At 45.3% G+C, this 24,994-nt stretch overlaps 1 protein-coding gene across 2 annotated transcripts in view; it reads left to right on the top strand.

Annotated features, from left to right (window-relative positions):
- Positions 1 to 24,461, top strand: part of ZNRF1 (zinc and ring finger 1) — a 33,843-nt gene extending 9,382 nt beyond the window's left edge. The window contains exons 2-5 of one of the 2 annotated variants that reach the window (XM_060254139.1): positions 15,823 to 15,918; positions 20,542 to 20,647; positions 21,592 to 21,679; positions 23,734 to 24,461. In XM_060254139.1, the coding sequence (XP_060110122.1) occupies positions 15,823 to 15,918; positions 20,542 to 20,647; positions 21,592 to 21,649 (260 nt within the window). In that variant the 3' untranslated portion in view covers positions 21,650 to 21,679; positions 23,734 to 24,461. Of the gene's footprint in view, positions 1 to 15,822; positions 15,919 to 20,541; positions 20,648 to 21,591; positions 21,680 to 23,335 lie in introns of both variants that reach the window. The other variant, XM_060254138.1, reaches the window with a different exon arrangement.
- The last annotated feature ends 533 nt before the right edge of the window (positions 24,462 to 24,994 follow it).

Raw genomic sequence — 24,994 nt, 5'->3', positions numbered from 1 at the left:
GATAACAGCACATTTTTATATGCCGTTATCGATTGTTTGGTTGTGTTGTGATTAGGTTATTGTCTTGTGTCTTAGGGGAGAGGTTCCTAGTTGATGCTTCTGGATGTAACAGCTGAGGGAGATGCAGTTCTAATTTTGTTTCGAGGGTGCTGAGCCCTGAGTAGCTGAGGTGTTTGCAACAGCTGAGAGACTTCCCTACCAAATGAATTTTGTGACTACATGCGGCCACAAAGGGTAGTGGTGGTAAAAAAAAATGAGGGGCAGAGCTTGTGGATGGCCTCCTAAATAGCGTGGTGGTGCTTCGTCTCACAGCATAGTTGGTGTTGTGTGGCTTCATAGCACTTGGGCCTGGTTTGGGAAACTAAGGTAGCAGAGGCCTTGTTCCTCCTGGTCTTCATTCTTGCTCCCCCTTCTGCAGGCTTGAAACTTCTCTTGCTCTCCTGCCTCTGTAGCTAACCAGGTGCAAGAAGCTTGGGCTGATATCTGTTGACCTGTGTGGTGCAAAGAGCACAATGATGATACCTTAGAAAGACACTGTGATGTATTGCTGGCTTTTTCTGCTGCTTTTTCAGGGCAAAAATGCATGGGGGGCCACAAACCTCTGCATCTCATTCACACATTACAGAGTGCATAGATCAGGTCTGAAGTCTCTGTCCTGTGTAATGGTGAGACATCAATTGTGAGTTCTCCTCAGTTCCTTCATGTGTGTGGTGCCCAATTCAGATTGGGACTGTGGAACACATGAAGAAGGGGGCTTCAGCCTCCCACCCACCATTTTCCTGACCTGGAACAGTCCCAGTGAAGCATGGTTTGGCCCTTTGTAGAAATCCTCATGTTCCCTGGGCTTCCACAGGAGCCAAGCAGTTCATCCCTTGGTTGCTTCAGCTGGGGAAAATGACATTGGGGGAAGGCTGAAGCCATCTCTTCTTCGTGTTCATCATGACCTTGATCCAAATTGGGAACTGCACACATGTGGAAGAATTGAGGAGAACCGGCAACTCATATCTGACAGGAGCAGTGGGTGGGCACCCCGAACTCATCCCCTGTACTTGGTAATGTGTTAATTGGCCCTATCTGGGGAAGACTGGATGGGCCACAGAAACTCAATGTTACTTTTAGGAGGAAGGGGGGGGGGGAGAAAATTATTTGTTTGCTTTGTTTATACCCTGCCTTTTTCCCCAGTGGGTAACCAAAGCAACTTATGTTGTTCTCTTCTCCTTCACTTTATGTGTGCAGCTACCCTGTGAGGTCTGGCTGAGAGTGTGTGACTGACCCAAGGACACCCAACAAAGTCCCTAGGTTGGGGATTCAAACCTGGATCTCCTAGATTGTAGTCCAGCATGCTAACCACCACACTACATTGGTTATCAGCATGTGGTGGTGGGAGCTGCATTATTTGGCAAAAGAGGCAGCTGCCTTTTGAAACTGAGGCAGAGATGGCTGTGAGAATAATCAGTGTCAAGGGGTTCTTGTTTGTTTGTTGTGATATATGCAATATTTTTCTTAATGGGCAAAGTCTGGCTTGCATCTGCACATCTCAATAGTTCACAATCCAATATAAGGCCCATGGAGTCAAGGATCCAGGAAACTGAGCCTTAATTTGTCTTGAAACTCAATTTATTGATTAAATGTGACTCCCCCCCCCCCGCAATGCCTCATAATGTTTTTGGTTTTTTTTGTAAAAGCACTGTTGCTTCTCTTCTCTTCTCTTTCCTGACTCTCTCCCCCCCACACACACACACATATTGGGTCTATAAAAATCACACAACAAAACCCAAACTAATCCTCTTAGAGGAATGTCTTTATTGGGGGGGGGGAGTGGGTATGCTTAGGTGTATTATATTGGCTGAGGTGCCTCCCCCCTCGCCTTGTTGGCTTATCCAGTTACTTTTTCAAAGAGCAAACCAGCATGATTAGCCTATTATAAAACCATGTTCACTGTCGAAATCCGTCAGTGCCTGCAAATTACTTGTTCTTTAGTGTGCTTAGTGTTTTCCTCATTATAAAAGGAGACAAGTCTATAATTTCCTGGATCATCTTTTCCCCTAATGGGCTGACTTTGGACTGGAACAAGATCAGGATTAGAGAGACAGCATTAAGCGAGGGTCTATGGTCATAGATCCCTGACCCTGAAAGGCCCACAGTCAAATTTAGCATCACCATGAGGGAATAGGTGTCAGGTGAAGTGGGGGGTGGGGATAAAAGGGCACAGAGTTTGTTACCACAATTGGGGTCAGTGTGAATCAGGGGAAAGGTGAATTAAACACCTGCAGGGGTAGCAGCAGTCCAGTTACCAGAGACAGTAATACCATTTAATTACTCTCCGGTTGCTTTTAATGAGACTTATTCCTGACAAGCAGATGTTAGCAGCGTGTTGGGCAATGATCTGTGATCCAGCATGCGGATCATGATCTAGTCTGTGACTGTTTCCGAGTCAGGAAGATGACCCTAAGACTTTCCCCCATCCCTCTGTTTTACAGAGCTGGCTTCAGACTATATGATCAGCATGTCTCTAAACATGAATGAAACCCATCCACTGAATCTCGCCAAAGCACAGATTTATCCATGCCTCATGGTTGCAATTGCAGTTTTTGACAACCTAGGGCCTGGGGGGGGGGGGAGGAGAGAAGTCCTCTGAACGGGGTGGAGGGAACAGAGCTACCATGGTATAAGAAGATCCAGGTTTGAATCCCCACTCTGTCATGGAAGCTGACTGGGCGATTTTGAGTCAGTCTCTCTCTCTCTTTCAGGATGGTGCTTCTGATGGTATAATGGGAACAGAGGGAATGATGTTGTAAGCCGATTCAAGTCCCCACTGGGAAGGAAATGAGGATATAAATATCTAAGCAAGCAAAAGTTTTATTAATTAAATAAAAGACTTATCTACCGCCTTTCTTGATGTGGACATATTCAAGGCACACCACCTGCAAGGGGCCATTGGTTTTTACGCAGACTCGTGGAGACTAAGCAGACTATTAACCACTACAAGCTCAGTGCAGCTTGGCAACTGAATGCTTCCTTATAATGTTCAATGTTTGCAGGGCATGGCCCTCAAACTCTTAAGGGGGAAATGGAGATTTGTTTACATGTTCCAGGTTGAAAGTGAAATCCTGATTTTTCCAGCCAACAGTCAGTGTATAAAGCTAGAATTTCCGTGACCCTGTGATATTGAGGAGAAGAAAACAATGTAAACTGCTTTGGGACCCCACTGGATAGAAAGGTGGGGAATAAATGAAGTAAATAAAATGAGTGAACCATAAAGCAGGTCTTCTGCCCTAGTCTTGAGCACTGCACTGTTGCTTAGCCTGTCCACAGAGGCTAGGGAAAGGTCAGGCATTGCCAAGGCCTCTGTGTATGCATTAGCTCCGAAATCTAAATAAACTCTGCCTGGGCACGCCAAGATCTTGTGTCTGGGCAATAGACCAGCATTCCAGCTGGGCTTCGTCACCTGGGGATGTCAGTCAGAAACAGCTTCCCAACTTTTTCCTTTGCTGTGATTCCCTGTTCCATTCCCCACCACCACCCTGTCTGTTTACACGAGGTGAGGATCTTAAGGCAGTGCGCGTGCATGCCCTTTAAACCTGTGACTTGCACCTTCATTTGTGCCAGATGTACAGCCGCAGTTTGAACTTCTGCCTCAGACTCAAGAGCATTGCTGAATTCATCTTCTCTTAAGCCTCTCCCTGTCTCCTTCAGTTGGAATCAGCTTTCACAGTTGCCACCTGAGCCTCGTGGGCCAGCTCCCACCTGTTTGGACCTCAAAAAGAGCTTCTCTGCACATTCCAGGGGAGTGGGAGGTGGGCAAATCATCCTCTGACTTGTCTAGGGGATTTCCTGAGTGCAAAGTTGGAACGGTTGGCAGCATGTAAAGGAAGGGGAGGTAGCCCAACAAACTACTCGGCCCTGTCCTCATTTCAAAGGGCTGAATGGCGTGCGTCCCCTACACAGGAGATAGAAAGTGCTCGGCTGGTAAAGAGTGGGAACCGAAACTGTGATGTCTGTTTCCGTTGCGCCGGTTGGTTTTGCTGCCGCCGCCAGCACAGGTACAAACTCAAGGCAAACTCTGAGGGCTGTGTTTGTGTGTATGTGTGAAAGAGAGAGTCTTGCAGATTCAGCCATGTCTTACTTGTAGTCATTGTCGGTGTAGACCCAGTTTTAAACTCTACTGTGTACTGAGAACTTTTGAAGAACAAAACTATTTCTGCCATATTTAAAGATACAGTGTTGTATTTGTACCTCTAGTACTGAGGCTGAAAAGTAGATTAGCCAGTCCCAAGGATGGTAAAGGTCCCCTTTGTGCTTCTTGCCTGCCTCTCCCTCTTTGATGCTACCTTTGTACAGAGCTAGTGAGGGTCAGGAGTGGCTGCTGTTCTTGAGACCGCTGCTTTTAGAGTGATATCAACAGGTACCTTGTTTGGGGATGCAATGGTACTTCTTTACAGCCAGCTTTCACACTAACTCCATTTGAGAAAAAGGTTAATGTTGGAGGGAAGGGGAGGAATAATGGAGCACACATAACTACCTAATCCTTATCCACCGTTAAAGCGTTAACTCCTTTTAAGCTCCGCTAACATGAAGTTTGCTGGAAAGTGATGCTGCACTGTCCAGATTTCAGTCTTCCATGGTCTACGTTTGTACTTTCGGGGCTGCCATTTTTCATACAATTTGAAAGCTAACTGACTCAAGCCATCTTTTCCTCAACCTGAACTTCCATAACAAAGTTTGAAAACTGCTGGATTAGATTTTACACAACTGCCTTTGAGGCTGGCCTTGTGGTACTTTCTATAGTAGAGATGGCCCTTGAACGGAAGGTCTTTTTTGCATGTCTGCTTTCTGTGTGTTTCTCTTTGCTTAGGTCTTGCAGCTGTCATAAGGAAGGGCTTCATCACTAGTGGGGATGTGATCATTTTGCGGAAGCGTGTGGCTTTTGGGGCTGTGTCTCTTTGTTTCATCTCAAGTGGGAAGAGAAGCGATGAAGCTACAAAAATAGACCGTTTTGCCCCATTTCTGAATGACAGCATGCTCTCTCCTAGTTGCCCAGGTGATGTGTGTCTGCCAACAAGCCGCAGTTCCTGCACTTGCAGGTTTCTGCAGAAGTTGGGTTGACTCTTTGTTGTGGTTAGTGACATGTGAGCTCTGACTCAAAGAGGTTCCACCATCTCCTTTAAGAAGGATGCTGACTTTTAGGCAGCATTGCAGCAGGGAGCCCCTCAAAAAGCCTGCTCCCAACAAAAAGGGTTCTCGTTTTGGGGGTGTTTAGAAAGCATGTGAAAAATGGAGCAGCAACACTCACCTTCTGCAGTTGGCAGGAGGCAGCGCACAGTTCAGAGCCCACTGCAGCTCCTTTGGCAGATGGCTTGCCGAGAGTAATGGACTTGTCAGTCTACAATTCTTTTTTACCTTTTTCATAGAGCAGCAATGTTCTTCTGAAGGAAATGTTTGCCCCTCAAAACAGTGCCTTTCTCTGCAATAAACAGACCTTGCGAAAGTTTAGAACTGCTTTAGCTAAAATATGAACCCTTAATGGAAACATTCAGGAGGAAAAACGCCAGGCTGCTTTCACAATATGACTTTTTGATGTGGTAATGGCATGGCGAAGTCTCTGAGTGTTGTGGTTTCTTCCTAGCAGCTTGATTTTTATGACTTTTCTGGCTTCATATGTGCTGGGGGGGGGGGGAGCTCTCCAAACCTTGGGGGGGGGGGATGTTATGCTCAGAGACTGCCGAAGACATTTTGCCGCTTCAGGCGGAAAGCCTAAATGCTGCCTTCCTCCTACTCCCCAGAGGTGGTAATAGAATAATGTGGCAAAATAGCTGCCAATTTGGAACTCTTTAATAGCAGTCCAAAATATGCCACCTCAGCCTGTCTGACAGAAAAGCAAACCCTGAACCCTCCTGTAGCCCTGCAAGTTGAGAGGTAATTATGAAGCCCAAGCTAGCAACCCTTGACAGGATTTCCCCCTCAAAAATAACAGAATTCAGGGGCACAGAGTGACAACTACTGGAGCATTTTGACAACTCTTTTGCTTGATATGTGGTAAATTCTCTGCTGGCAGAACTGAAATATGTGCATATCACCAATAATGTGTTAAGACTGAAAGCAAAGTAGTTCCTTCAACTGAATTCTTCTTTTTCAATTATATACAATGAGGTAGGTGCCCAATAGCCAACCCGCCTGTCAGTTTTCAACTTTGTGGGGCACAAGAGGAGAAAACTAGGCTATTGTTTCATTTTTTGTCATAAATAGTGCAAACATAGCTTGGGGCCCCAGCATGTTGATAGGGGAAGTTTCCAGAGCTCTCTCATGAGACTACCAACCTTGAACTTGTACAGTGCAGCATCTGAAGGTTTATCCATTCAGTTTTTAAAATGAAGTTTTAATGGCTAGGGCAGAAAGTTAGGGATTTAGTTTTAAAACTTCCTTGGTTTTGGAATGCTGGTAAGTGGGAATGGGGGGGGGTGGAGAATTGGTTGGTTTCTAACAGTCTTTGTTTATTAAGTTCAGAATGAGTTTAATTATGTTTTTTTAAAATATGCGTAATAATTTAAATCTAATCTGATTCTCCATCTTCTACAATCAACTAAAATTTCTTTAACTGGTAGACAGCCTTGACAGAGCCATTATGGTATAGTGCAGGGGTGTTAGATGTCTGACCCATGGGCCAGAACCAGCCTGCCCAGGGCTTGAATCAGTCCCACGGCTCTTTTCTCCCCACTCCCCCTCTTGTCCTCACCCTTTGAAGCTCTGAGGCTGCTGAAGTTCCCAGTTCTTTCTGCCTTGTCTTTGCTGGCTGCAGCAGGAAACTCTTCTGAGCTTGCAAAGCTGCAAAGTCTATCTGGGCCCAGAGACCTTAATGGAAAATCCATTCCACATTTTCCTTTCAACTTTGTCTATGCGGCATTGTATTTCTGTGGAGTAGAGCTCAGTTTCACTTTCCAGAAATTTGTATGGCCTGCTGAAGCTGTTACTACATGGAGTTGTATCCTTACAAATAAAGGGTTGATGCTCTGAGCCAGCTTGTCTCTGCTGAATGGACCTGAGAACTGGTGCCTAGTGTGTACTCTAACCTGGGAACTCATAGCCAAAGGGGGATATTGCACTGGAGAGCCACTACCAGTCTGAGTAAGCTGGGGGTGGGGAGAGAAAAGTTTGCAATGCCCAGCCACTTCATGTTTTCCTAGGTTCAGAGCATTTTACATTTTTAGTTTCTGCTTGTGCTTTTTCTTCTTTATTTTTAAAATTGCATTGCCAAATCCCATTATTCCCCCACCTTTCCATTTTAAACAAAATATCACAAGAGTTTTAAGCATGTTTGTAGTTTAAGTTTTATATATATTTATATAAATAAGTATGTGTTTGTGTGTGTAGTGTATGCATATGTGTGTGTGTGTATAATCTCCTCATTACCTGTCATTACATTTTATTACATGGATGGCCCATCCCCACAAAGTCTCATTTACTTCACAGGGTTGTTGTTGTGAAGGTAGAATGGAGGCAAGGAGCATGATGTGCATCATTTTGGCTCTCCTTTGAGGAGAAGGATGAGATACAAATGAAGTAAATAAACACTAAACACAAGCTAGGGTTCATAGGTGAGTCCTTCCAATAGGTTGACTCCTGTGGACCCAATCCATTGTCCATGACAGTGGACCCAATCCATTGTCCACAAAAGTTCGTGCCATAGTAAATCAATGGTTTCTCATGTCACAATGCTTGTGGAGGGTAGGGACAAGACTAAGTGTTGTACTCTTGTGTGCAGTTTACTCTAGTACACACAAATTTGAACATCTTCCTCTGTGGTAACTGATAAGAACATCAGTCAAGGAAAGCTACCTCTTGCCCTGTGCTGTGGTCAGTTTCTGACAGTAATCTCCAGAAGCTGTTTGTCTTATTTCCTTGGTTCTAAAGCCTGGGCAGGTCCCTGCTCTGGAAGTATGTTTGGTGTCATTGTTCTTTTTTTTTAAAGAATATTGTTATTAATTTTTCCATACATATATAAAAAGGACAAGAAAAAATATGAACTATAGAAAAAGAAAAGAAAGAGAAACATACCCTTTACAGTTTAACAGTTCCAAAAATATCCCAGCAATAAAGCAAAATATAGTCACTTACTACAACAATGCAACCTATTCCTCTTAATCATCACCTTTCACTGAACGTCTTTCCTCAGTCTATCTTATATAAATTTATTTACACACCCTTACTCATCAGATCCACAGATCATCAACTCATCTTTTTCCTTTGCATGCAGAAAGTCAATAAGGGGCTTCTAGCTAACAATAGAAGTAAATAGCGTCTTTTCTTTCATTAAAGAAGTAAGTTCAGCCATTATTCTTCTACTGTAGGTATTTTTATAGATTTCCAATTCTGTGCATAGAGTAACCTCACTGTTGTAATCATATATAAAAACAAAGTTCCATGACTATTTTCAGGTCGTCTGTCCATCAATCCCAACAGAAAGGCTTCCTATTTCATTTGTATATTCATGTTTTAAGATCTTCTGTACTTGTAAATGTATTTGCATCTAGATTTTTTTTCTTTATTACAGGTCCACCACATATGATAAATGTTCCTTCATGCTGTACATATTTCCAGCATTTATTCAAAATATTTTTATACATTCTAGCCAACTTATCTGGTATCTTATACCATCAAAACATCACCTTATAAAAGTGTTCTTTAAGATAAACATTTAATCTGAACTTCAATCCCTCAACCATAATTGGTGGCATTGTTCTTGATCCTAGTGACTTGTCAGACAGGAGCTATTTCAGGTGGGGGACAGGCAGGTGGCTCAGCATCAGGCTGTTATTTGCATTGCGGAAGATTCTCTCTAACGGGCAGGATGGCGTGCCAGTGGGGTTGGACTCTTGATTTACAGCAGAAGTTAGAAGAAGAAGATATTGGATTTATATCCCGCCTTCCACTCCGTATCTCAGAGCGGCTCACAATCTCCTTTATCTCTCTCCCCCACAACAGACACACTGTGAGGTGGGTGGGGCTGAAATAGCGTCTTTTCTTTCATTAAAGAAGTAAGTTCAGCCATTATTCTTCTACTGTAGGTATTTTTATAGATTAACAATTCTGTGCATAGAGTAACCTCACTGTTGTAAATAGCGTCTTTTCTTTCATTAAATAAGTAAGTTCAGCCATTATTCTTCTACTGTAGGTATTTTTATAGATTTCCAATTCTGAGAGGACTCTCACTGCAGCTGCCCTTTCAAGGACAACTCCTATGAGAGCTATGGCTAACCCAAGGCCATTCCAGCAGGTGCAAGTGGAGGAGTGCGGAATCAAACCCGGTTCTCCCAGATAACAGTCCGCGCACTTAACCACTACACCAAACTGGCTCTCAGTTAGTATTTGGCCTCTGACTGATCAGTGAATGCTTCAATCGCAGCTTTATGGCAGTTTTCAGGGAGTCATTCCCACGAGTTTTATTTAAAGATCATAAAGACAAAATACACAAAGCAGGCCTGAACAAATTTCCTTGTCAATGGCAGCTCGCTGATATGAAGCTAAAGTCTTGGTAAGAAAAACTGGCGTCTGTAGACACACTGTTTATGTTAAAGCAGAGCATAAACTCACAAGATCTTTGACCAGCCATACATGGTACTTGTACGATGGTTGTCCAGAAGCAAGTGAGCCACTATAGTGTCATTATTAAGAATGTCAGGCTGGGATCAAGGAAACGCAGGTTCAACCCCCCAACTCTCCCATGGAAAAACTGATGGATGACCTGGGATTCCAGTCACACACACTCAGCTTAACCTGCCTCACAGGGTTTTTGTGAGGCAGCTTAACTTGCCTCAGCCTGCCTCACAGGATTGTTGTGAGGGTAAAATGGAGGGAACCAGCCTCCACGTGGCAACTGGGGATCCCATGGAATTTCAGCTCACCTCCAAACTATAGAGATCACTTCCCCTGGAGGAAATGGATGCTTTGGAGGGCGAACTCTATGGCATTGTACCCTATTGTGGTCCCTGACCTCCCCTGACTCCATCCCCAAATGTCTATGAGTTTCCCAGTCTGGATCTGGCAACCCTACCCCTCCATCACCTGCTGGGGGCCACCCTGATGTAAGGTGTTTTGGGTCGCCATTGGGGAGAAAGGCAGGGTATAGATGAAGCAAATAAATGTATTTCGCATTCACACAAGTGTGTTGTGAGCATTTTATACAGGGCTTTTTTTTTGTAGAAAAAGCCCAGCAAGAACTCATTTGCATATTAGGCATACCTCCTGACATCACCATTGTTTCACACGGAGGGGGAGGGGTTGTAGAAAAAGCCCAGCAGGAACTCTGCTTATTAGGCCACACACCCCTGATGCCTAGTCAGCCGGAACTGCATTCCTGAGCAGTCCAGGTTGAAAAGCCCTGTTTTTTATATAATGTATTCCTTACTTGTGAGGGCAAGGTATTCCAGAACTTTCTTTGAAAGTTTCCCATAATTCCTTGCCAAGCCCTTACTGATTGCTCATTGTGAAACTGCAGTCTTTCCACTTTCGAACAGTCCAACTCCAACTCTTTTAACAGTCTCACTGACAAACATGTCATCGGTAGAGTTAGATATGCACAAAGGTGGGGGACTGTCTTGTTCTCTCTTGCTCCCTCTTAAGTTCCCGTTTTGAGGCCTGATCAACATTTTCAGCCACCATGTTTGTGCAAGCTGCTGCCAGAAACATCTGCTTTATCGGTAGGTCCTCCAAGATCAAATGTTTGTTCTTCAGGATAGAGTGGTGTGAATGAGAGACGCAGACACGTTTCTACATATGTTGGAGCTGAACAGTGAGAAGTTAAACCTGTGAAGCTGCATTAACCCTGTGAATGTGGTACTTAAGTGCAGAAGAGAGAGCAGATTGCCTTTGTATGCAATCAAATGGTGGGATGATGCATGATGCTGGCAGAATTGTGTTTCCACTAAGGGAATTCTAGATTGGCTCTGACATCCTCTTTCTCTCAGCCAGAAAGAGTCAATTAACCTCTGCAACTTTCTGTTTATCTGTCAACACGCAGTGGTGTTTGTTCAGATGAGTTTAGGAAGGGCTGTAATTTTTGCATAGATTATTTTTATATTTGATCAATGTTGGGAAGAGGGGTGGTTGAAAATTGATCATTTCATCCAAAAATGGAGGGATGTGTATCTTGCACAGCTATGGAAATGTCAGTAATGTTTCCAAGATGTGTGTGTATTACAAATCTAAATACCAAATGTTGTGGCTTTAATTAAATGGGTATTCTACTAGCCAAAGAAATTGGCATTTGTGCATGCAAATAGGAATGGTCCATATTAAGCAGCTGCTATCAAAGTAACTAGGAGCCCTGCAGTACTGCAGTCCGAACTCTCTGCTCATAACCTGAGTTCAATCCCGGCGGAAGCTGGGTTCAGGTAGCCGGCTCAAGGTTGACTCAGCCTTCCATCCTTCTGAGGTTGGTAAAATGAGTACCCAGCTTGCTGGGGAGGAAGTGTAGATGAGTGGGGAAGGCAACGGCAAACCACCCTGAAAAAAGTCTGCCATGCTTTAACAGGGGACTACCTTTACTTTTTTTTTTTAATTGAAGTGTGTACGTGCGAACACACATACACATTTTCATCATAGGTTATGGTTGCCAGGTCTGTGTTGGGAAATACCTTGGGGGTGGATCTAGGAGAGGGCGGGGTTTGGGGAGGGGCCTCAGCATGGTCCAGTGCCATAGAGTCCACCCTTCAGACCAGCCGTATTCTCCCGGGAGCTGATCTCTGCCAGCCAGAGATCAGTTGTAAAAGTGGGAGATGTCCAGGCCGCATCTGGAGGCTGGCAACCCTGTAATGTAGCCTTTTATCCAGCTGTTCACCTGGACTTTTATTTCCTCCAGTAGTCTGTCTCTTTCTGTTCTTGCATTCTTCCTGTTTCTCCCACCCAGTGACATTTGGGCCTAAAATAAGCCTGTCAAGCTACAATACAGATTTAGATTGGTTGTACACCCCTTTCATTGCATGGCTTCTCCCAAAGGATCTTGGGTATTGTAGTTTGAGAAGGTTGCTGAACAATCAATACCCTGCCAAGAGGGAATGACACAGTTCAAGTTCTGTGGTGCAAATAATGCCCTTTGAGGCCTGAATCTCCATGGCATTCCTTACTCTGAGCTCTATGGCTCATTGTTGCCTGTTTCCTGGCCACTGGCCACTTATCCCATCCCTCTGTGATAGACCTGTACGGCCTGCTTCACATACCCAAAGCTGTTAAGGTCCTGTTCCTGCTGACTATCTTAGTCCAAAACATGCTATGAATAAAACCTGGTTATTTTGACGTGTGCATAATTTTGCATCTTTAACTGTCTACCTGAAAGAAGTTGATCTCATTCATAGGGCTGTTTGCACCACAAGTGACTTTATTGTCACCCCATCTTCTTGTCTGCCTATCTGGCAATTTTCTTTATGTAAATGCGCTGCCTTTTATGTCCTTGCTGGATTTCATTGTCGTATTTCATCAACTCAGCTCTCTGGCTCATGCTGAGAGCACTGACATTCCACAGTACCCTTGAGCAGGAAGGAGTTGGGCAAACCCGGATGAACAGGCCTGCAGATACTCTGTGTTTAAAAAGCTGTACATTCAACCAAGGAAAGCTGCAACTTGTTTGTACGTATGCGAAATAGATGGATTTACATAGTTCCATGATTTTTTTATTGATAAGAATTTTCCATTTTGCAGAATGTATTATGGCATTGCATTCCATGTGGAGAGAAGCTATGCAAGGAGCTGAATGCTGTTCATGCATATTTGCTGTTCATGCATATTTGCAGCTGTACGGACTAGAAACTTGCTTTTAAAAGACGAGACTGGAATCAACTTCTCTGAAAGCATGTTCATTCAGTACAGTATCTCTGCATGTGTTTCCCCCATCACCAAAACTTTGGAATCTCCATAGGTGCATCACCCTGCACATGTCTCTGTGGAAAGTATCTGTGTGTGTGCGTGTGTGTGTGTATGAGAATGATGTTAGAGAAGAGTTTTAAAAAGCTCCCTAGGTTGAATTGCCTGTTTCATTCCTTGTGACAGTGTAGAATTTATTCCTGTGGCGCTTCTGATCTTGTTCATCTGTTTGTGAAGCAAGTTGCCATCTTTTCCCCACTTGTGAAGAGAGACAACAGCTACTTCCACAAGGCATTTGTTAATTAAGATCACAGGCTACAACAGACTCGGAAACATCTGGACCACCTCTAGCATGAACCTAAGATCTGTTTCTCTATAGAACATCCAGCTGGAACAGCAGGATAGCAAAGCGTGATATAAAAACAGGCTAGGCAACTATCCATCTTATCAAACAGATTGCCATCCAAAGATTAATATAGCACTTGAAATGTTTTGATTTTTATTATTTTATGTTTTTATGTCTTATGTGCTTTTATACTTCATGTATATACAAGAACATGTAAGCCGTCCTTAGCCTGCTCTGGTGGGGAGGGCAGGATATAAATCGAACAAAATAAATTTTAAAAATACTGAGCCTTGCTGCACTTCTCCAGAGCGGGAGACATTGTGGTGTGGTGGTTAGGGTGTTGGATGAAGACTGGGGAGGACAAGAGTTCCTGCCCAGCCCCTGAAGCTCACTGGATGACCTTGAGCCAGTTATACTCTCTCTATCCCTTATCTTCACCTGCCACACGGGTATTGTGGTTTCTACTTTGTCTTCCCGTCAAGTAACTTGAGCTCCATGGAATGGAAGGATGGCGTAAAAATATGCTGGATTTTAGTGCAGTAGCTGAAGTGTTGTTGCGTTTGGCTGAAGGAATCTTCAGATTTCATCATGAAGCTAATTTAAGTAGCTCCGGGCCAAGCATTCTGTCACCCAAGCCTCCCTTGAGGATGACATTTCACTGTCTCACATGTCCAGCAGCCACTCTTAGCTCCTTGAGTTCCACAGAGAGTGACTCAACCAACAACAAAAAACTGTGGAAAAATAATGAAAAATTAGTGAAAAATACTTCAAAAGTGTAATAGATAATTAAACACTTCAGCTTCACACATTTTCACATATAATTACATACAACAACATATTGTCACAAATGCAAGATATAAAGTGCAAAGAATACATATTCAAAAGTGCTTGCAGTTAGTCCCTATCCAGTTTGAAGTCCTTGAAAACCATTAAAGTGCCAGTGTCCAATGTGTTGCAACTGCAGATAATTCTTGTTCTTCAGCAAAGAATTTATGATGTTAAGACGTTGCTTTAAACTTCATTTCTTTAAAGGTGTTTATTATATAGTGGATGGTCATAAGCCTCTAACAGTAAAGCTTGTAATACTGTTTCAAGTGTCTTCATCTGAGAGACGTATTCCACTTATTAACTTCCAGCATACAACATTCCTATGACACTAGCTCTGGAGAAAACCTAATTTGTGACAATATGCTGTTGTATGTAATGATATGTGAAAATGTGTGAAGCTGAAGTATTTAATTATCTATTACACTTTTGAAGTATTTTTCACTAATTTTTCATTATTTTTCCACAGTTTTTTGTTGTTGGTTGACTCTTAGCTCCTTGGCTGGAAAGGACTGCTACTGAAAGAGCCTGCAGAACTGTGGAGAGCCCTGGCCAAGATGGACAGGGCATTCCTCTTTTTGCTGGTGTGTGTGTGTAGCAATTTGTGGGCAGCCTGGAATCAGTTAACAGGCTCTAGCGGGTAGAACTTGCTCTCTCTGTCAAAGCTGCTTCCGTGCCCTGGTTTTATGCATGCCTGCTCCTCACAGGTTTTATAATAGCAATATGCTGAGGTATTTTTCATAGCCTAGAAAGCATCTGCATGCCAAGCCTCGGCAAAGGTGCCTTTTTGGAAAGAGGAGACTTTGGTTGTATTTAAAGAAGGGCCTGTATGAACTTGCAGGGAGGGGCGGGCTCTGTTTTTAAATAGAGAAAGGGAGTTGACTTTTTAGTCGTGATTCAGATCTTCTCTGTAAAGTCGGGATGCTCTGGTGAGGGCACACCTGTGCAGAGGAGTCATGGCTGGTCCCAAACTGTATTGCCAAGGGAACTCTGGAAATTCCAACAGGAGCAGGGTTTTGTTTTTTAAGTGCAAGAAACTAGGAAAAAATCACCTTTGTCAAGGAAATGACCGACTGTGAGGTGGGAGATCCCTGTCATTCTTCTGCAGTTGCTTGTTCTCATAAATGAGGAACAAATTAGAAAAGAACGTGCAATCCCAAGAGCTTACTGATGGACCCTGGGCCAGTCACACACTCTGAAACTAACCTGCCTTGCAGGGTTACTGTGAGGACATAATGGAGGTGGAAAAAATGTTGTAAACCACTTTGGATCACCCTTGGGGAGGAAAGTGGGGTATAATATAAAGGAAATAAATAAGAATAGCCAGACTCTCTCACTTGGCTTTCCCTGCTTGGGTGGGGGTGTGGGGAGATGATGGTACAAAGGCACACTCAAGGAGGTTTCAGGCTGTTGCAGGCCACTGGTGTATTCAATTGCCATTGCTTCCCTGTAATGCCAGAAGCAAGATTTGCCGTGTCACCATTTATGGAGGTGAGCTGGCATGTTCTGATATGAGGTTTCTGCGGGCAGCAGCCTGCACCATTGCATACATAAAGTAAGCCTGGAAAACAGTGTACAAACATCCACTGGCAATATTGTCTGGAGCCACCAAATGTGCACTGGATTTTACAGAGTGCCGTAAGCCAGTCGTGGCCTCTTCTTGGCTTCAAAATACTCATGGTCCAGAATACAGCTCTGGCCTTAGATCCTCTCATGGCAAGGCTGTTCCCAAGTTGGTGCTGGAATAGAGCCAATACTTAGTTGTTGTTGTTGTTTTTAAAACATCTTTCCCTCTCCAGGTTTCAAGTGTCCCATTTGCTCCAAATCCGTGGCTTCCGATGAAACGGAAATGCACTTTATCATGTGTCTGAGCAAGCCCCGCCTCTCCTACAACGGTAAGTGAGTCTTTGCTGTTTAAGGTCTTGTCTGGCAAGATGTGAATGCCGTTGAGTCCAGTTCTTTTTCCAAACAGCAGCCTCTTGAGGACGTTCCTGGGGTGTTTGGGGCTCTCCCTGCCTCACAAGTTCAAGTCCCCTATGGGATGGTACTTATAGGCTGTGTCTAATTCTTCCAGACCTTGGCATCTGCTGGTCCCATCTGCTGCAAGCGCTGTGTGCCAATGCATAAATCAAGAATTGTGTGCCAAGAGAAGATAAAATTTTGTGACTCCAATAAATGCATGCCCACAAAGCCACTTTTGTGCATTTTGCATGCAAAAAGACTGGGAAACAGTAATTTAGAACCTACCATGCCTTTTAAATTATCTCTCTAGCCATAAGGTCTAGAAATTTGAATTTTCATTTCCACCCTCCCTCCCCCAAGCAAAAGCAAAAGTTTCTAGGAACAATAACTTAACATTGGTGCAAATTCTGCGCATAGAAGGAATGGCTGTAATGATGTATGTGGCATGCACATACAGTGGGAGCTGGAGAGGTGCAGTGGTGGTCTAAGCTGTGGAGTCTTGTGAGCAAAAATTCTACTTTGTGAGTTACTGGTGATCAAGCTGTGAGCTACTGTGTAAATTAGTTTGTTCTGGGAGCATTTTTCCAGAGCCAAAACAAAAATGTGTGAGCCAGAAGCTAAAAAAATTGGGAGGAAGCCCACATTAACTCAGCTTAGAGGGAACACTGCTGGTGGCCCTGAGGGGAGAGAGACAGGCACTGCTGCAGCTCATGAAATGTGTGTGGCTACTTCTGCCCTCTGCCTGCAGCCAGACTCCTCCTGCCTCACTCAGGATAGGCTTGCTCCCTCTGTCTCATGTCAAGGCCTCAGCCCAGCTTTGCCTTGTGTTGCTATCCTCCTTCACCCCCCCTCCCCCAGTGCAAGTACGTCAGTCCCATCAACAACACACCCCGATCGACTGACACTCGCTCCGGCTGTCAGTGCCAGGCCGCATCAGTCCCACAGCGCCCCTGACGTTACACAGGGATCCGCCCAGGCTGCGTTGGCAGAGACGGCGCTGGGCAGCTTTCAGAGCCTGCAGGCTGGAAAATCAGGTCAGGAGGAGGAGCTGGTCAATTCCACACGGCACAGCTGGGCCTTCCCCAGCCTGCCTGGCAGCAGTCTGTGATAGGGAGGGCAGCTCCTCCTCCGGCTCCTCCCCACCTCCCACCCCGCCCCAAAATTCCTCAGTCTGCCCAGCTGAACATGGCCTTGCGTGTCATGCCAAAGATGCCAGAGAATGGAATCCAAAAGACAGGACTTCTTTCCCCCCTCCTATGAGGGTCCTCCCATCACTGTACCCCCTCCTCCATTGCACCCTTGGCACACATCCACCGATTTCAGGGTTGTGCCAGGTCAGACGTTCTGGGGGCTGGGAGAGATTCATGCAAGTAAAGCCTTGGTGCTTAGCAACTCTTCCTTTCTCTTCTCTCTATCTCCCGCTCTCCCTGCCCGCCCCCCCCCCAAGTTGCCATCACCTTCTCTGTCTATTTTTGGAGCTGTGAAGGAAAGGGAGAATTTTCATAGAATTGACTTCAGGCAGAAGGGGGAATGGGATGCAGGCTTCTCCTGCACCAGTTTCTCCTCCCACTGCCTCGCGCAGGGAGTTTGTCCTACAGCCTCTTCTGAGGCTGTAGATCTTCTGTAGAAGAGTTCGGGTATCGGATTTGTTCGGGGCTGTCACTCGATGAAAGATCCTTCCGGCCAACGCGCTGGCTTCTAACCAACCGAAGGATTTAACTGATTAGATTTTAACGCACCTGGAGTTATTGCAAGCACCATTGGCATCCTGGGTGCAGATGGCAGTTTAATTTGAGAATGCAGACTTCACACGGGGTGTGTGTGAAAAGCTACCTTGCTGTTTAAGAGAGCTGTGCTCAACCTATCACCACCACATTTATGGAACCAGCAGTACACTTAGGTCTGTTGCAGTGGGGGGCAGGAATAATAACGTCTGACTCCCGTAATGGGTCTTGACAAACAGGAGGCGATGTACTTGGTAAAGTAAATGCTTGTTATGCTGTATGTTGTAAACACAGGGGGGAATATACACTCAAAACCAGTACAGATGGGACAAATGTTCCAGGGAAATGCCTAGATTTACAAATCAGACAGCCTGTAGAACAGTGGTTTGCATTATGTCCCTGTGGCTTGAACTTTGAAACATACGGGTAAACCATGGTATAGGGCTGCTTTAGTTCTCCATCGACTCAGTGCTCTAGTCTCTGGGCTTGGAACTTCAGGAAGTGACATAGTGGTTGTAAACAGTTTCTCATTTCTGCCCCATTGTAAATTAACATGAACCAGAGTTTGCAAACCCACTTCAAACTGTGGTTTTGCCAGCCAGTCACAAGCCATGTTTTTTCTCGCCATCACAAACTTCATGTTACACCATAATCAAGATTCTTCATGTTATGCCATAATCAAGCTTCTTTAATTATGCATCACAGTCTTTCCATGTGGAGATTTGCCCATGGTTTGTATGCCAAACAATAGGATTCTCCTCCCCCACCCCCAAGCTCCTTCATGACATTGTTGTCCATTTGTTGCTTCTCCGCAGTTGCTCAGCCCGCCTTTCCCTCCCAATTTTGAGAAAACGCGAAGGAACAGTCAGGAAATCATGTACATGCAATAAGTGGACAAGGATATTGTGAGGAAACCTGAGGGGAAAACTGCTGCATGCAGTGCTCCTAAGCACACAAACCCTTCCTATGAAAGACTCCCCGCCCCCAGCCAGCAACTTCCAAATCAGTCTGCTTGAATGGAAATAATTTCAAAATGTATACCTTGCTTTTCCATGTAAAAGGGGGCCTGGCTGAGGACGCTGCCTGCTTTTGCTTGTGAAGGTTTGGAAGTTGCTCTGAGTGCCTGCGGTTCAATCTGTGCTTTTTCGGCAGGATGGGTGTTTGTTATTTCTCCCGTTTCCTCTTTTGACTTTCACTGCATCCATTCTTAATTACAGAGGTGCCCAGAGTTGTGTTTGACGCTAAACTAAATTTTCCTTCGCTGAAGGAAAGATATTACTTTGCATACAAGCCAAGAGCAATGTTCCCTCTAAGCTGCAGAGACTTGTGAGCAAAAATTCTACTTTGTGAGCTACTGGCATTAGAGTTGTGAGTTATTGGCATTAGTGAGCTACTGCATAAATTAGTGTGCTCTGAGATCATCCTTCCTGAGCTTAGACAAAATGTGTGAGCTGGAGGCTAAAAATCTGTGAGCTAGCTCATGCCAACACTGCTTAGAGGGAACAGGTCAAGAGTCTTCCGTAAAGCTAGTAACTTTTTCTCAACGAATTGTGGCCACTTTAAACCTGCAGTTCGAGTTTTAAATTGGCTGATCCCACCTGCTCGATAACTTGCAGTTTTGGTGACCGTAACTGTGCCCCCATGACTATGCAGCCACTTTGATGGGGAATGTCTGTACAAAGAACACTTTTCCATCCCTGCACCCTGGTTGCTGCATCCTTCCGTCCTAAAGCATGTAATGGCTTTCTCGGTTGATGTTGCAGGAGCTAGAGAAGGGGTGACGAAATGGCTTGTTGAATTTAGAAGTGGGTCGCACACCCCATCTGGACCAACCTTTTACTATTGGTCAGCCAAGTTAACCCTGTAGTGTGTGGACTAGGCAGTCAGCAGCTCCAGCATGGGAATGGGAGAAACAGAAGTTTTCTAATGCAAATATGGGCTAGTTCTCACTCTGTGCTTAAACCCCTTTGGACTTCAGGTGGGGAGGGGCCCTGGGCTGTTGTCTGCAAAACAGTTGCTGTAACCTGGTTTATTTCCAAGTCCAGCTGAAAGGTACTTTTTATTTATTTACTTAACCACCAGGACACAAAGAGTGGGTTAGGCAGTGTAAGACAATGCAGTCTACCATAAGAACATAAGAGAAGCCATGTTGGATCAGGCCAATGGCCCATCCAGTCCAACACTCTGTGTCACACAGTGGCCAATATATGTGTGTGTACACACACACACACACTGTGGCTAATAGCCACTGATGGACCTCTGCTCCATATTTTTATCCAATCCCCTCTTGAAGCTGTCTATGCTTGTAGCCGCCGCCACCTCCTGTGGCAGTGAATTCCACATGTTAATCACCCTTTGGAACAGCTCGAGACATCCAGCAAACAGCGCAATAGGACCAGGATTACAAAAATTATGAGCTAGGCAAAAAAGTCTCAGACATGATATAGCATTAATGGTTCAACAGTGCAAATGCAGAAGTAGAAAACAAGAAGAGCAAAGTAACACATCTGATAACCAAGTGGAATAGACGCCAATCCTGCTCCCTTTCTAATAGCATCCTCTGTTCCTGTATGCTGCATAGGAACCAGGGACATGCGAGACCTCTGTGAAGCCAAAGTCGGGTGAGAAGACCAGGAATTTGCATTGCTGGATCTTGTGCAGGCCCATAAGGAGGTTGGCCTCTGTTTTGTTTATGGGCCTGAGTTTCTTCTCTCCCCCCACCCACCCCAAGGTGGAACAATGCCAGGGCAGCATGGAGATGTGTACGCCTTTGTTCCTGCTTGCTGGCCGCATCCCGTCACCCATCTGCCTTTTCTCTTTGTCTCCTTGCAGACGATGTGCTAACAAAGGATGCAGGCGAGTGCGTAATCTGCCTGGAAGAACTCCTGCAGGGGGACACGATAGCTCGGCTTCCCTGCCTGTGCATTTACCACAAGAGGTACAGTGTGAACTCCACCCTTTCTGAAGCATTACTGGTTGTGGAGCAACAATGACTTGGCTGGCTTGAGGCTGCCCCCAAGCCCGAGCTCTTCCTTCAGCCCCCCTCCACAAGGGTTTGTAGAACTCTTCTGGGTGCTTCTTCCTTCCTCGAAAGGTATGGGGTGAGAATACTCTTCCTTGTCACATGGGTTGTTTGCCCTGATTTGGATGCTGTTGGGAAAGTGGGTCCCCACCTCCCCCTGTTTCCACACACCATCCTGGCACACCTCCTGGGGTCTGGCCATCTTTTGGAGATCTTTCCCAAACCTGCTTTGTTAACGACATTTTGCAAAAAGATTGTAGCAGATCTGGGGCAGCATCCATGTGGACAGGAAAGTTTGGGTCTCCCAGGCCCTGCCAACATCAGGGAAGCTTTCCCTGCCCATCCTTGAAGGATTTTGGCTTTTAGAAAATAAAAATCAACAGTTGACATAGCTGTATTATTGCTGTAACAATCTACCTATCAAGTTCTTTCCGTTCTTAGTTTGTATTTTTTTTTTAACCCTGTACGATTCTAGCCTCTTTTTTTGTTGCAGGACTATGCGTTTCCTGTGAAATCTCTTTTACAGATTGTTACAGCAATGATGCTTTAATGATCTATCATATGCTGATTTTTTTTTAAAGTCCTCCAATAGCACAGAAGAAACTATTGCCTTAGGGGGAATTGGGCAAAGGAAATTTTGGGGAAAACTTGCCATTTGGAAGCCCTGTTGCTGTTGCACCATATTGGCAGCTGCGGCAACAATAAGGCAATCACGCAAGACCTCCAGGTGAAAATCACAATGGCTGAAATGACAGTGGCTGATTAGGTGTTCAGTTTGGGTTCCCTTTCAAAAGGCCTGCGCTGGCCATGGTGACCCGTAGCGATGGATCCTTTTCTGATTCCCACCTCCTCTTTTGCAGCTGTATAGATTCCTGGTTTGAAGTGAACAGATCATGTCCGGAGCACCCTTCAGATTGATCCTAGCGATGCTTGCAGATCTCTCCCCAGGTGAGCCATTGATAAGGTTCAGTCTTGCAAACCTGACCTTATACTGCAAACAGGCAAGTGTCATTGTTGGGTTTTTTAATTTTTGCAAGAAATAGGCCTCTGTTTCTGGGCACTGATGTTGGTACTACACACCCCAGTGCATGCCCATCCACACATACTGGCAAATGATTACAAATCTGTTTTGAGGGGTCGCCAACGTGATGCCCATGGGTGCCATGGTGCCCACCAACACTTTATTGGTGCCCACCAAGTGTTTTAGGAAGCGGGACTCTTCCCCAGTAGGACTTCTGATTTAACACTGAAGATACGATTGGCTATGCAGAGTAAGATAATATTGTTTGAGTGACACATGCCACCATGTGTTGGTTTTATTACTAATCTTTCCCAGTTTATTTTTTAATTACTGCTCTTCTCCCCTGCACTTGGGCTTCCTGTGTGTGGTTGGCTCTGCTTCCTGTAGCATCCATTTTATGGTTGTGGCCACCATCCTGTGTCAGCATTCCAGATGTGCGCACAGGTTCATAATGGTTGGGGACCCCTAACGTACACAGCTTTGCAGGGAGCTTCAGCACTGGAGGAACAGCGCCTTGCACTTCTTAGAAACTTGTCCCAGTATTCTGAAATTGACAAGGCTTTGCATGCACATGTAAGTTCTCCCCACCCCCCGCCCCCATATTGGCTTCCAAACAGGAGCACATCTTTTCTTTTGGAGTTTCCATACATCCAGCAGCAGTCACGCTCTTTCCAGAGGAAACAGGGACAGCAGCGGGGATGAGGGAAGGCAAACAGCTCCTCATTGGATGGGACTTTCTAAAATCCATGCCCTCCCATCCAGCTTGTTAAAGCACTTGAGTTTAATTCTCTGGAAAGACTGTACCAACACAGGTTTGAGAAACAATGTACCAAGAAAAAGGAGAAGTGGATGATCAGCAGATGATGTTGCGTGGATGCTTACCCCACAAAACTCCACTGCAGGGTTTGGAAGCCAAGGAGGATGAAAACTTCTGCCTGGATGCAGCCATAAAGACTGCTTCCACATCAAAGTTCTTGATACAGCATTGATGCTAATGGAGGCCTCCCCTCCCACTTTCTCCTGGCATCGTGGTGGTTCTGTGTACCCCTTCTCGATTTTTCTTGGCTGTGCTTTAATGTTTTCCAAACCAGCTTTACTGTGATCTTTTTGGAAAGATTGCATCAAAGTCGGGGTGGGGGCGCTGCCAGGACAGGCAGGAAAGTCTGGATCTTGGATATTCCCTGGTCTCAGCCACATTGGCTCCATTTTTCCTGCCCCCGTGATGGGCATTTCATCCTTCACCTCCTCCTCCTCTATGAAGTTTTGGCCATTTTGTGTGTGTGTGTGTTGTTGTTTTTTTAAGTTTTCCGGTCCTGAACAGACCTGTGAAGTTTGGGATGGTTTTTGTGATTTTTGAGTTTTTCTTCTTTAAAAAAACCATAGTAACTGACATATGTTGTCTTTTTTTTTTTAAAGGAAACCTAAGAAACACTCCAGGGGGGCGTGGGGTTGGGAAGAACAGCTATCATGGCAGACAGGAGCTGGGAGAATGCAGGGAAACACAGCATGTGGGTGCTTTTTTGGTTCACTGAACTCCCTCTGTCTGTGTGGCTGCTGATATGTGGATCTGTTCCTCTCGACAGGTAATCCCCTCCATTTGCCCCTTCCTCTCCACTCCCTCCTCCAAAGCCGCTCTGGAACCCTGCAGGACGACAGTGTGGGGGGGCGTTTTTGTTACTTCTCGACTTTAAAAGGGCAGACAAGACCCCAAAGAGAAGCCGCTACTTTTGCAGAGCCGCACCTTGGCAGCCTTCAGCTGGGATGGGGAGAGGCTTCCCACGTCCGAGGTCCTGCAGACACCCCCCTCCCCAGAGGCGTCATGATGTTTGGTCCGGATCTGGCTGCCTGCCAAACGGAGCATGAGAGAGGGTTTACCACCATTTCGACAAGGAACTCTGGTCCTCCTGCTACACGCGGGTCACACTTCTTTGCACTGAAAAGGTGAATTCTTTTTTTTTTCTTCTTTTTTCCTCGGAACCAGGAAGAGAGACGACCCACCCACAATCCCACCCACACCCTGAGGAGGAAAGGGCATTTTTCTGTCTCGTTTTTTGAAGGCGTTGTAGGTTTGTCTTTCAAGTGTTTACAAAAAACAGCCATTTCGTGTCAACTGATGTGTGTTCCTGGTGATGTTTACAAGACTGCATCCTCTTGGCCTCCCTGCTAGAGCCATTCGGCACCTGAGCAGCTGAATCTCTTCTTCCCACTGACCCCTTTGCCTTTTCCTGGGGACGCCACACCTCATTGCCAAAAGTCCCCTGGTCCCCCCCCCCCCCCCCACTTAGCGAGTCTCGGTTTGAACTTCCCACTCCAGGGCAGTCGTGGGGACATCCTGAAGGGCTGTGGCCATTCACAAGTGTCCTGCTAAGATGCCTGAACCTCTTTCTCCGCCCTGTGTGGAAAATGAACCTGAATTGTGAAGTGGCACAGAGACACAACACGTTACCCCCGCCCCCCAACCTCCCACCCCAATCCACGTTTGAGCACGAAGTGGAGAATGTCTCAGCCATGGGAAAAGCCCCTGCCGGCAGCCATCATCCAGCAGGGAAAAGGTATCTGTATTTATATAGTTAAAAAAAAAACAAAAATTACAAAAATTACAAAAAAAACAAAAACCTTTAAAGCTTGGGAAGGGAAGCTTCCCCTATTAGTCAAGGTGTTTTGATATGGTATTAAATAATGTTCAATAAAATAGTCACTGTTATTTTATTTTGGCTGTCGTCTTGGTCGTCCTGGGGAATGGGGAAAGAACAGGCAGGGGTTTCAGGCCTTGGGGTTCAGCGTGACTTTTTCCTTTTTTCCCATAGAAGGTATGTCATTAATAATAATGAAAAGCTGTGAAAGAATTGCTTAGCATCTGTCTGAACTCTCCCTGCAAAGTCTGAGTTTGGCGTATGAATGCCTTTGCAAGACACTTTGAGGGGGTGGGCTTAGAATGGTTGCTCCTTCCCCTTTGGGATTTCCTGACCCACAAGTTTGTTTGTTTTTTTAAAAAGTTGGAATTATCTTTCAGAAATACTGTAAGATGTGCTTTGCCTAAGGTGCTAAGCAGGGAGCTTGAGAGACCATGTCACGGTCTTTTGCACAAAGGTGCAATTTGTGGAAGAACCGTGGATCAGCGGAAGAGCATCTGCTTGGCATGTAGAAGGTCCCAGTCTCAATCCCTGGCATCTCCAGTTAAAAGGACCAGCCAGTAGGTGATGTGAAAGATTTCCGCCTCAGACCCTGGAGAGCCACTGCCA

This window comes from Heteronotia binoei, chromosome 14 (assembly GCF_032191835.1).
Source record: "Heteronotia binoei isolate CCM8104 ecotype False Entrance Well chromosome 14, APGP_CSIRO_Hbin_v1, whole genome shotgun sequence".
In the NCBI taxonomy this organism is placed as follows: domain Eukaryota; kingdom Metazoa; phylum Chordata; class Lepidosauria; order Squamata; family Gekkonidae; genus Heteronotia; species Heteronotia binoei.
The sequence above is the reverse complement of the archived record's forward strand: the minus strand, read 5'-3'. Positions and strand labels throughout refer to the sequence as shown.